At 43.6% G+C, this 13,376-nt stretch overlaps 1 protein-coding gene across 1 annotated transcript in view; it reads right to left on the bottom strand.

Annotated features, from left to right (window-relative positions):
* SUPV3L1 (Suv3 like RNA helicase) overlaps positions 1 to 7,833 on the bottom strand; it is a 30,639-nt gene extending 22,806 nt beyond the window's left edge. The window contains exons 1-4 of the mRNA XM_033208692.1: positions 7,476 to 7,833; positions 1,902 to 1,979; positions 1,398 to 1,505; positions 201 to 315 (exon numbers count right to left, since the gene is read on the bottom strand). Coding sequence (XP_033064583.1) covers positions 201 to 315; positions 1,398 to 1,505; positions 1,902 to 1,979; positions 7,476 to 7,749 — 575 coding nt within the window. The 5' untranslated portion in view covers positions 7,750 to 7,833. The remainder of the gene's footprint in view (positions 1 to 200; positions 316 to 1,397; positions 1,506 to 1,901; positions 1,980 to 7,475) is intronic.
* Positions 7,834 to 13,376: the final 5,543 nt, after the last annotated feature.

Below are 13,376 nucleotides of genomic sequence, written 5' to 3'. Positions count from 1 at the left end.
ACCTACCACACTCAATGTGCATCAAGGTGAGATACCAGTTAATTGCCTAACAGAGTTAATTGCCTCTTTTTATTTTAGGAAAACAACCTAATCCAGACTCCTTATAATTTATTATCTAGAATACAATAAAAAAAATAATGACCATGAATCATCCAAGATTAGAAACTGAAAATTTCAAATCCACAAAAGGAGAAACTAACCAGTTAGGTGGTATTCTTAAGTCACTGATTTTACGTAGATCATCCTTACAGTCCAACACAGGAAATATTTGTTTGGCATGTCTCAAGAAAAATGGAAATAAATCATCCACATGAGCTGGAAAATAAAACACTGTATTAACATGTGCAATCTACATAAAATTCGTAACTAAATTTAGTGAAATCTTTTTTCTTAGTAAGCTAAGGTGCGGGGGCATTGCCAGGATAAAAAGAAAAGTCCTCTCCGGGCGCAGTAGCTCACGTCAACAATCCCAGCACTTTGGAAAGCCAACCTGGAAGGATGGCTTGGGCCTAGGAGGTTGAGGCTACACAGTGAGCTGAGACTGAGCCACTGCACTCCAGCCTGGGTGACAGAGCGAGACCCTGTCTCAAAAAAAAAGGAAAAAAAAGAAAACAAAAGTAGAAAAGTCCTGAAGTTACGGGCTTTATCCTTTTCTGGGATCCTGTTTTGTCTTACTTTTTCCTTTTAATTTCATTTATATTTTCAGGAAAACAGGAAATTGGCTAGCAACCACCATGTTCTACTCCTTTAGTACAAACAGGCAAAGATTAGCACCGGCAAAAGTTAAATTAAAAATAAAGAACCTAGACATGTACATTACAGAGATGAAGGTACAAACATTTTTTAAACTTCGAAAACCACAGACAGGCAAAACATGTGTTTGTTCCTCAGCAAGAATTCTCCACATCTTAGTGGCTCTGAGAGGAGGCTGGGGCATGTCCCATTCTGTGTTGTATCCTCAGTGCTGGGCACATGATACAGGTCTAAGAGTCAAATACATAACCAAAGCCAAACTGCCTGTGGGAATAAAACGATGATATTCTGATTTTTTTTTTTCTTTTATAGTAAGAACTTTGTCCTGATATGAGGAAGAAGGAAGCCAGCGGCAAAAACAGACGGAATCTGCTATGCATTAATTCTAACTTGTGTAAGAGCTTTATTTCACTGGACCCCAGTTTTCCTCCAGTCTAAGACATATGGGTGATGTAATAACTAGCTCAGGGACCCAATATAAAAGCAAACCTAGAAGTCATCCTGTCAAAGCACTGAATTATTTACAGAGGATGTTACCAGACCCATTCTAAACCAAATAAGCCCTTCTAGAGAAATGAACATGAAGTATGAGAAGAAATAGAAGGTATGTTCAATAGGATTTTAAAAAGTCTCTAAACACTTGCCTGCACCGAAGCAAATATCATTCAAAACAATGTGAATGTCCACATCCAGGGAATGAGACTGCATAATATAATTTCTAAAGCTTATGAAAGCTTGGTGGAAGAGACGAGCTGTAGAAACACAAAATGAAAAGATCTAAGGCTTAGTTCTCATTTTAAAAAGCACACAGAAACACCACACCAAACTCATCAAAGAGCCTTTTTTTTTCTTTTTCTTTTTCTTTTTTTTTTTTTTGGTAGTACAGCTGGTTTATTACAATCTGGGCTAAAACTGAAGTCCTAGCACAGCATGAAGGAAGGCCGCACCTGCAGCTCCTCTGCTGTGCAGTATGGCTCATCAGGTGAGCCTTGCTAGTCTCCCACCCAGCCAGAAGCAAAGGGCAGGGACGTGTCTCTAGACGACAACTATGTACTTATTTCCAGGTCACACAAGGGGTTGCACAATCCTGACCAAGCTGTACTGTAAGAGGTAATAAAATATCTCTATGAAGATGTTTTGGGCCTTACCATCAAGTCCATAATCAGCACCCAGTTTCTGAACTTCTTTCCTCTTGTAAAACTTGTCTAAGACCTTCTTTACTTCATCTAGAAGAGAGACGTCAAAATTTAACATGTTTCCTTATCTTAGATAAATGCTGAAAAAAAGGCAAAAGAAACTTGAAGCAGTAACACTAAAGGCAGCAGTTTAATGAGTGCGGCAAGAACTAGAAGGTTTCAGTTGATCCTTCTTTATGAATTGATATGCGATGGGAGTGTTAAGAAAAATGATCCAGTCAAACAATGCAACACCCTGTTATACCTCAGAGGAATGAGCAATGCACTCTGGGATCAGAGGCAGCCTCAAGCCTTCACCAGGCCATTTATACGTAGAGAGCCACAGCATTATTCACTTATAACTATTCTGCACATCCAAACAGTGAGCAGCTAAAACATCCAGAAAGACGACCAATACAGCAAGGACCAGATCCTCATGCTTAAGGAAGCCAGGTTGATCTTAAGTTTGAGGATGATGATTTCAGGGACAAAAGATTACACTTGTTTTGTGCTACATGGCAAAACTAAAGTCAGTGGGAGCAGATTTCAGTGGAATTTATACAAGAACTTCCTAACAATTAGGACAGTGAAAAGTGAGAGCTTCTTGACAATTGAATTACTCAAGCAAGGGTTAGATGACTGTCAAGGGTGACAGCAGAGAAATGTCTATGCTATTGGAAGATAACATGCCACTATGAATCAATAATCTTACAGGTAAAAATATTTTAAACTAATCAAGCTGAGATTGTATTATGGTTGTATATGTTAAAATACTACAGCATTATTCAATAAACATTTTACTGACTCAGCCACACACTATGTATTTCTAGGAGGAGAAGCCACAATGAGGACATAGCCTTTACCCATGAAATTCAGAAAGGCCAAGTGGCCTGTATTTTTACCTTCCACAAATGTGCCAACCACATTTTCACACAGTCCAATACACACAACACTCATTGAAGAAATCAAGCCTGAACAAAGCTTCCCACTAACAAAACTTTGACAGAATGAGGAAATTTCAGAATCACTGGTTTAGCCACTAGATCTGCCCACAATTAACTATGAGATACACATACACACACAGAGCGTGTGTGTGTGTGTGTGTGTGTGTGTGTGTGTGTGTTTGTGTATTTATATTTCAGACCACAGGCAGATTTCTGGGTCTCTGTTACTTTGTGCTGAGTAGAACAACAGTTTCTTTTTTTTTTTTTCGAAGATGGAGTTTCACTCTTGTTGCCCAGGCTGGAGTGCAATGGCGCGATCTCGGCTCACCGCAACCTCCACCCCCTGGGCTCAAGAGATTCTCCTGCCTCAGCCTCCCAAGTAGCTGGGATTACAGGCATGTATCACCATGCACCATGCCCAGATAATTTTGTATTTTTAGTAGGGACAGGGTTTCTCCATGTTGGTCAGGCTGGTCTCAAACTCCCGACCTCAGGTGATCTACCAGCCTCAGTCTCCCAAAGTACTGGGATTACAGGCTTGAGGTACTGCGCCTGGCCAACAATTTCTTAGTATCAAGGGTAGAAAAATCAATGACAAATAGAAGATTGGAAAAAAGCAAGTGCAATTGCTTGGGAAAATTCTGCTGACCTATAAACTCGATACAAACTAAAGACAGATCACATTTATTTAGAATTAATCTATTTTCTGTGACTAATACTACCATGTTATATAAGATTCATGCTGTTTTACTCAAATTAAAATGCTTCCAAAATGTGAAATTTCTCATTATGTAAAGTAAAAGAAACCAGTTACAAAAGACCACATACTATATGACGCTATTAATACGAAATATACACAACAGGCAAATCAACAGACAGAATGCAGATTAGTGGTTATCTGGGGCTAAAAAAAAAAGATACTGGGGACTGGGGGACTAGAGTGACCTGCTAATAGATATCAGGCTTCTTTTCAGGGTGATAAAAATGTTCTAAAATGAAATTATGGTGATGATTGCACAATCCTGCAAATATACTACCAATGAATTATACACTTTTTTTTTTTTTTGAGACAGAGTCTCGCTCTGTCGCCTGGGCTGGAGTGCAGTGGCCGGATCTCGGCTCACTGCAAGCTCCACCTCCCGGGTTCACGCCATTCTCCTGCCTCAGCCTCCCGAGTAGCTGGGACTACAGGCGCCCGCCACCTCGCCCAGCTAGTTTTTTGTATTTTTTTTTTTTGGTAGAGACGGGGTTTCACCGGGTTAGCCAGGATGGTCTCGATCTCCTGACCTCGTGATCCGCCCGTCTCAGCCTCCCAAAGTGCTGGGATTACAGGCTTGAGCCACCGCGCCCGGCCGAATTATACACTTTTAAAGGGTGAGCTTTCTGGTATGTAAATTAAAATTGTATCTTTCTTTTTTTATTTGAGACAGGGTCTCACTCTTGTCACCCAGGCTGGAGTGTGGTGGTGCAATCTCGGCTCACTGCAACCTCTACTACTACCCAGGCTCAAGTCACCCTCCCACCTCAGCCTCCCAAGTAGCTGGAACTACAGGTGCACACCATCATGCCTGGCTAACTTCTGTATTTTTTGTAGAGATGGAGTTTCGCCATGTTTAACTCCTGGGCTCAAGCAATCCACCCTCCTGGGCCTCCCAAAGTGCTGGGATTGCAGGCATGAGACACTGCGCCCAGCCTAGTCTTTTTAAAAGAACATTCTGACTGCAGGTAGAGAATAGAATGGAGGGATCAAAGGCATATGAGGAGACACATAAGGGGCTATATGTGCAGTCCAGTCAAAAGATGGAAGTTGGCAATTTAGACTAAGCTGGTTGCAGTGGAGAATGAGGGAAATGAATGAATTCAATATTTATGAGGTAGAATCAACAAGACTCATCAACTGGGCTTTCTCTGATTGTTAGATGTAGGGGTGAGGGATGGAAGAACAAAGACTACCAGGTTTGACCTCAGCACCTGCAGAAGCAGGCTGGAAGGAGGAGCAGGTCTACCAGGAGGAAGGTAAGTTGTCTTGCCATGCTAAGGTGAGGTGTGTGTAAGAAAGACAAGTGGAGACACCTGGTAGGCAGCGAGATCTATACGTCCAGGGTGAAGGAGAGAGGTCCAGGGTAGAGACAAAGATCTGAAAGGAATACTGAATTAGTGAGGGAGAGAGCGAGAATGAGACACCCCATAGAGAACACGGAATAAAGCAGCAACGTGACGCAGGACAAAGCCTTTAAGTATCTTAACTTTTTGGGCTATGAATAGGCAAAAGAGATTGAGAAGTGACAGCTTCTTGTCCCAATTGCTAAGCTAAATGGAAATCTGACACCTTAATCACATGGCTATATCAGAGTGTAGTAATTCATCATCTTCTGTAGCCCCTCCTGCCATGCTGAAAAATCATTCTAGTAAATTCAACATCTGGACCAATCCCAGTCAAAGGAGATGAAAAATCACCTGGCACACAGACCCAATGAAGTAGCTAAGGATTCTCCACCAGAAGAAAATCTAGTGCTGACAAACTTATGTCTTTATTCCATCTTCTTACAGGAAGCAGCAAAGACATTTACATTTTCAGGTAAATTAGAATAGCTGCAGAAAATAAGAATTTATCAATATTTGAATACAATAAGGCAAATTATGTCATCCAAATTACCTTATGCCTTCAAATAATATAAAACAAATGGAAAATTGTTCTTTAATGGGTAAACTATTGTTTGAGTTTCAACTCTGCAAGATGAAAAAATTCTCATCTATTTCTCAACAGTGTCAATATACTTAACACACTAGTGACCTGTGTGCTTAAAAATATTTAAGACTGGCTGGGTGCGGTAGCTCAGGTCTGTAATCTCAGTGCTTTGGGAGGCCATGACAGGAGGATCCCTGGAGCTCAGGAGTTTGAGACCAGCCTGGGCAACATAGCAAGACCCCATCTCTACAAAAAATTTAAAAATTGTCCAGGCATGATGGTGCATGCCTGTAATCCTAGCTACTTAGAAGGCTGAGCCAGAAGGATTGCTTGAGCCTGGGAGTTGGAGGTTGCAGTGAGCCATGATCATACCACTACACTCCAGCTTGGGTACAGGGCAAGACCCTGTCTCTAAAAAAACAAAGTAAAGAAAAAAAACTAAAAAAAAGTTTAAAAGAGTAAATTTTATGTATTTTTACAATTTAAAAATAAAGAAATAATAGTATAATTACATTATTAAAATAATACACTCTCTGCTATGGTTTGAATGTCTTCTCCAAGACTTATACTGAAATTTAATTGCTATTTTAACAGTTGAGAGGTGGAACCTTTAAGAGGTGATTAAGACAAGAGGAGTCTGCCCTTGTGAGTGGATTAATGCCATTATCACAGAAGTCAGTCAGTTGTTGCAGGAGTGGGCTCCTGGAAAAAAAGGGTAAGTTCAGCCCGCTTTCTTTGTCTCACAGGCTCACTTGCCCTTCCACCTTCCACCATGCGATGATGCAGCCAAAGGCCCTCATCAGATCCTGGCCTCCAGAACCATGAGTTAAATACACCTCTATTGCTTACAAATTACTCAGTCTGTTTTAAAACAGAATTACAAATTCTGTTTTAACAGCAGGAAACAAAGACAGTCTCCCAACTCCAAGTAAAGTGAAAGGCCTTGCTTAACAATGACTTGGAAGAACAGGTCAAAGAACAACATATACCGTGAGTTCCATCACATGTTTAGTGAAAGTCTGTACTTCTGCTCTGAAAAACATGTTGTAGTCTATATTTTAGATTTACAATAGGAGGCACCAATGTCGCTTGTTGAAGTGAGACATTTCTCCTCCTATTCCTGGAGGCAATTCCTGGATAGCATTTCCTCAACCTCCCAGTTTCATTTGGTCAGAGGAAACTCCCTTACCTCCCTAATCATCCCGAAACTCATCTTGAAAACATTCACAGGTCTCTCTGTCAACGAATCCATCCAAACTTAAGTTTTGCTGAGCAAAGCCCGCTGCCACTCACTGATGCTACCCTCTTCTTTTCTCTCTGGAGCCGGGGATACCCTACCTTGTTCTACCTTGTCATGTTCTACCTTGTATTACAGTTCACTTTCCATACACGTGTCATTCCCCACGAAACCGTTACGTTTCTTAAGAGGGGATTGGGATCTGAGTCTGGTTCCTCTTGGCAACCACCACACAGCCTAACAGCGCGGTATGAGTCGGCGCCTCCTCAATGGCAAAGAATCCTAAAAGAAGTCTCCGCTGGCTTTTCATTGCCACATCCCATTCCCCTTCTGGGGGCGGGAGAGAAACAAAGACGAATGCAAGAAAGAGCGGGCGTCCAAATAACAACTCAAAAAAAGTCAAATCGTCCCAACACATCAATGTTTAAACCATTCAGAGAGCAGGTCAGTAAAAGGGAAAAGGCCGCTTCCGGGACGAGGCGTTAAGAATTAATTAGACACAGTCCTAAGCTGTTTAAGGGGCTCACACACCAGCGAAGGAGGCAGACATTGAGAAGCACGATGACAACACTCGATGGGACCTCGGATCCCCAGGGGAAGGGGGTGCACCTTCCTCCCAACCAGTCTCGGCCCGGCACACACCACTCCCTGCCGCCCTCAGTAGTTCCCGCACTCACTCTTGTCCAGAGGCCGGGTTAGCTCGGCCCCGACGTCGCCATCGGCGCTGGGGCCCTGAGGTTTCACAGTCAGGGGCACGAACAAGGACGTGTTCGGGATTTTGGAGCCACCTGAAGCAGAGGAGGACGCGGTGGCAAGGACAGAAACTTGCCCCAGAAGGCCGGGAAAGGGCCCAAAGTGGGGGCGAAGAGCAGAGCAGATGGCTGCCCGGTGGCCAGCCTGGCGCCCTGCTGGGAGCCGAGCCCACAATAGGGCACACCGGGAGAAGGACATCGAGGCCGCAAGTTCTACGGGGGCCGGCAGCAGCCGCGGACTCGGCGGCGGATAGTGACGCGCACCTCCAGCGCCTGCTGTCTAGAAAGACCCACACCGAGCAGGTAAGCTGCCCGGGAAAACGCCTGACTGTTAAGGAAAAAGCCGTGCCGTAACGGTGTTCTTTCAGGGAAGAAGAAGCTTCGCAGAGAAAACCGCTAGACATAATTCTCGTTCTGTTTCTCTGTTTTGTTGGTGATTGGGACCAGCTTTCCCTAAAGAAGGGAAAATAATCAGGCATCTTTGGGATATCATAGATGAGCGGAGAGGGCCTGCTAGTCGTGTCGCGTGATGCAAACTAGTCCTTTGGTAAGCCAGTGTCTAGAAGCACGTGGGTGAGCAGTGAGAGAATGGATGGTGGAGCGGCAACTGCGAATGCTCAGGCTACGAGTGTGTCTTGCGGACTCAAACGCTAAATAGCATTTCCCAAAAGTTTCTTGCATTGTTAACCGTCCTTTCCTGATATGGTAACGTTAGCGATAATAACTTGATATGCCCCTCAGAAACGTTGCTAAGAAATAGTGTTGCACTATTAAACCCCTTGTATTACGTAAGTACTTTTGCTTTAATGTGAGCAGTTTGTGTACATCATCCTAGCAGCTGTGTCACAACCACATGGCAAAAATACGTGCTCTGTACCCCAGCCATAGTTTAGTTCCATTGCATTTGTTGAATACCGTGTCCTCACGTGAGGCCGCAACATGTTAGATTCAACAAGTTTAAGCTGGGCGTGGTGGCTCACGCCTGTAATCCCAGCACTTAGGGAGGGCGAGGCCGGTGGATCATCTGAGGTCAGGAGTTCGAGACCAGCCTGGCAAACGTGATGAAATCCCGTCTCTACTAAAAATACAAAAATCAGCCGGGCGTGGTGGTGCACGCCTGTAATCCCAGCTACTAGGGAGGCTGAGGCAGGAGAATCGTCTGAACCTGGGTGCTACAGGTTGCAGTGAGCCGAGACTGGACCACTGCTCTCCAGCCTGGGCAACAAAGTGAGACTCCGTCTAAAAACAAAAAAAATTCCCAAGTTTGGCATCTTCACATCTCTTTATACTTAAATCATTAAGATCTTACAACTTGTGGCCGGGCGCGGTGGCTCAAGCCTGTAATCCCAGCACTTTGGGAGGCCGAGACAGGCGGATCACGAGGTCAGGAGTTCGAGACCATCCTGGCGAACACGGTGAAACCCCGTCTCTACTAAAAATACAAAAAAACTAGCCGGGCGAGGTGGTGGCGCCTGTAGTCCCAGCTACTCGGGAGGCTGAGGCAGGAGAATGGCGTGAACCCGGAGGCAGAGCTTGCAGTGAGCTGAGATCCGGCCACAGCACTCCAGCCTGGGCAACAGAGCGAGACTCCGTCTCAAAAAAAAAAAAAAAAAAAGATCTTACAACTTGAAGGAACGTGTTATGTAATATACAATACTGTATGTCTAATAGGATTCCAGTGACAATTTGCCACCTGTCTTTGATTCACAAAATAATTTTTAAACATCAGGGATACAAGGAGACAAGCACTATGTTATTCCTTTTAATCTTTTCATATGCTTGACAACCATTTAGAGGTATTATTGTCACCAGGTTAAGTAACTTTCCCCACTAAGTGGTAGATTCAGATACTAATCTAAATCTTTTTTTTTTCTTCTTTTTAAGACAGAATCTCACTCTGTTGCCCAGGCTGAAGTGCAGTGGCGCAATCATAGCTCACTGCAACCTCCACTTCCCAGGCTCAAACAATTCTCATGCCTCAGCCTCCCGAGTAGCTGGGACTACAGGCCTGCACCACAATATGTGGCTAATTTTTATATTCTCTTTAGTGTCACCATGTTGGCCAGGCTGGTCTCAGAACTTCTGGCCTCAAGTGATCCACCGGCCTTGGCCTCCCAAAGTGCTGGGATTACAGGTGTGAGCCACCATGCCCAGCCAGTCTTTCTGGTTTCAAAGCAAATAGGTGGGCTTTTTGGACAGAAGCAGCATATTGGGTCAGAATCAACAATTGTACTAGTCTTTTTTTTTTTTTTGAAAGGGTGATCCTGAACTCCTGGGCTCAAGCAATCCTGCGTCAGCCTCCTGAGTAGCTGAACTACAGGTGCATGCCATAGCACCTGGCAGTTACTAGTCTTACAGATCTAGCCCAACTCTAGTATAGTTTTACAGAAAAAAAAAAAAAAATTCTGAAAACTATTTTAACTGTAATTTTGTTTGCACTTCCTTGCAGGTAGAAAGTGCAATCTGAATTTTATGATAGCACATACAGGCTTTCCCTTTCAGCCATTCATTAAGTTCTACTATAAACATTGTAATGGGAAAATTCAATATAAAATTTTGCTTTTACAACAAAAGAGATGTCATATCTAGACTGGTCATGTCATATTTATAGCAGTAAGTGTAATCGGCACCTAACACATATTAGAGCCTCTATAAATATTTTATTTTGCTTGTTGAATGGATTAATGCAACAACTGTGTAAATGATATCCTTCTATACTTTGCCATAGCACCATAATGATCTTTTGAAAACACAAATCTTATAAGTTACTCCTGCTTAGAGTCCTTTAGTGATTCTGCATAAATGTTCAGATAAAGCCCATATTCCATCGTATGGCATCCAGGTTCTGTCCTAAATTGGTTCGCCCTATATGCCTCTTCCAGCTTTATTTCTACTCCCCACACCTACCATTCTATTCATGGTAGAACTGTACACCAGTTATATCATCGTTTCTCACCTCTGTATCTGTGAACACACTGGGTGCTTCTCTTACACATCATAGGTTCCAGTAGAGGCGCTATCATAGAATGAAAACTATCGTAATTGTGTCTCTGGGTCAGTGGTTCTTAAACATTAGAGTGCATCGGAATCATCAGAAAAGAATCATTAAAAACAAGATTGTTGGGCCCCATCCCTGAAGTTTCTGATTCAGTAGATCTGGAGTGGGATCTGAGAGTTTACATTTCTAAAACATTTCAGATGATGCAACTCTGCTGGTCTGAGACCACACTTTTGAGAACCACTGCTCTGATTAAAGTTCCTGCAGGATAGGGCCAAGATAACACTTAGTCCATTTTGCATTGCTATAGCAGAACACCACAGACTGACTAATTTGTAAATAAAATGAATTTATTTCTTACAGTTCTGGAGGCTAGGAAGTCCAGGATCAAGAGGCTGGCATCTGGTGATGGCCCTCTTGACATAACATGGTAGAAGGCATCACATGACCAGAGAGCAAGACGTTGTGTGTCAACTCAGGTTTCTCTTTTCTTATGAAGCCACCAGTCATTTCATGGGGGACCCACACTAAGAACTTTTATCTAATCCTAATTACCTCCCAAAGGCCTCACCTCTAATCGACCTATGAATTTGAGGATTAAGTTCCCAACACAAAAAACTTAGGGGACACATTCAAACCATAGCAAGCACTAACTGGTAGTCTGTAAATATGCTAAATCCATGCATAAATATAGAAATAAATAGAAGGGGAAAGGAAGTGGGAGATCACCTACGTGGTAGAAATAAAACAAGTTAATTTCTTCTTCACCTTTGCTTTTGCTATTAAGAAAACCTGGTGTAGGTTTCACAAAAGCACATCCTGTAGATTACTGTCTCATACCTTGTCTACCAAATTCTGTAATTTGAAGTTTCTAGTATTTTTCTGACATTAAGGTTATCACGATTTAGACGCTGAACTATTGCTTATCCTAAGTGAACTTTTAAGATTTACTCTTGGCCAGGCACGGCTGCTCATGCCTGTAATCCCAGCACTTTGGGAGGCCAAGGCAGGCGGATCACGATGTGTCCGGAGTTTGTTCCTTCTGGTGGGTTCGTGGTCTCGCTGACTTCAAGAATGAAGCTGCAGACCTTTGCAGTGAGTGTTGCAGCTCTCAAAGGTGGCATGGATCCAAAGAGTGAGCAGCAGCAAGATTTATTGTGAAGAGTGAAAGAACAAAGCTTCCACAGCGTGGAAGGGGACCCAAGCGGGTCACTGCTGCTGGTTGGGGGCTGGCGGCGGACTTTTATTCCCTTATTTGTCCCCACCCATGTCCTGCTGATTGGTCTATTTTACAGAGCACTGACTGGTCCATTTTACAAATCTCTAGCTAGCCACAGAGAGCTGATTGGTGCATTTTTACAGAGTGCTGATTGGTGCATTTTACAAACCTCTAGCTAGCTAGAGCGCTGGTGTGTTTTACAATCCTATCTACAGAGTGCTGATTGGTGTATTTTACAATCCTCCTGTAAGATAGAGAAGTTCTTCAAGTCCCCACCCGACCCAGAAGTACAGCTGGCTTCACCTCTCCACGTGGTCAGGAGTTCGAGACCATTCTGGCTAACGTGGTGAAACCACATCTCTACTAAAAATACAAAAAATTAGCCAGGCCTGGTGGCACGTGCCTGTAGTCCCAGCTACTTGTGAGGCTGAGGCAGGAGAATCGTTTGAACCCGGGAGGTAGAGGTTGCAGTAAGCCGAGATTGCACCACTGCATTCCAGCCTGGGCGACAGAGCACGACTCCATCTCAATTAAAAAAAAAAGAAAAGAAAAGAAAGAAAGATTTACTCTTAGAATCATGAAATGTTAGAGCTGGAAGGATGGGGCACCTGTTGGATGCACATGTCTTGCTTTCTCTCCAGGGCATAACAACAGACCTGGAAAACCTTTGCTTTATTCTAATACTGAGCTGCATAACCGTTCTAATCCATAGTTGTGTTATATTTTAGACCTATTTTTTTCTTTCTTTTTTTTTTTTTTTTTGAGACGGAGTCTTGCTTTGTCGCCCAGGCTGGAGTGCAGTGGCCGGATCTCAGCTCACTGCAAGCTCCCCCTCCCGGATTTACGCCATTCTCCTGTCTCAGCCTCCCGAGTAGCTGGGACTACAGGCGCCCACCATCTCGCCAGGCTAGTTTTTTGTGTTTTTTAGTAGAGACGGGGTTTCACTGTGTAGGCCAGGATGGTCTCGATCTGCTGACCTCGTGATCCACCCGTCTCGGCCTCCCAAAGACCTATTTTTTTCTAAATGAGAGCACCTTTAATTTTATAATCACTTATTTTTGAAATCCCTTAGCTGTCTAAAAGCCTGGGCTCTCAAAAGAGCTAAAAAAATCCCCTTCCTGGGAGCAACCAGGAAAGACTGACTTATATCCTGAGATAATAAATGGCTACCACCCGTGAACAGACATTGTAACAAAATTTTATCTTCCATCTGTTTGCATAAGAGCTCATTTTGGCCGGGCGCGGTGGCTCAAGCCTGTAATCCCAGCACTTTGGGAGGCCGAGACGGGCGGATCACGAGGTCAGGAGATCGAGACCATCCTGGCTAACACGGTGAAACCCCGTCTCTACTAAAAATACAAAAACTAGCCGGGCGAGGTGGCGGGCGCCTGTAGTCCCAGCTACTTGGGAGGCTGAGGCCGGAGAATGGCGGGAACTCGGGAGGCGGAGCTTGCAGTGAGCTGAGATCCGGCCACTGCACTCCAGCCTGGGCGACAGAGCGAGACTCTGTCTCAAAAAAAAAAATAATAAAATAAAATAAAATTAAATTAAAAGTGGCACGGACCCAAAGAGTGAGCAGCAGCAAGATACATCGTGAATGCGAAAGAAC

Source organism: Trachypithecus francoisi, unplaced genomic scaffold (genome assembly GCF_009764315.1).
Source record: "Trachypithecus francoisi isolate TF-2019V2 unplaced genomic scaffold, Tfra_2.0 Lachesis_group9, whole genome shotgun sequence".
Classification (NCBI taxonomy): Eukaryota; Metazoa; Chordata; class Mammalia; order Primates; family Cercopithecidae; genus Trachypithecus; species Trachypithecus francoisi.
The sequence above is the reverse complement of the archived record's forward strand: the minus strand, read 5'-3'. Positions and strand labels throughout refer to the sequence as shown.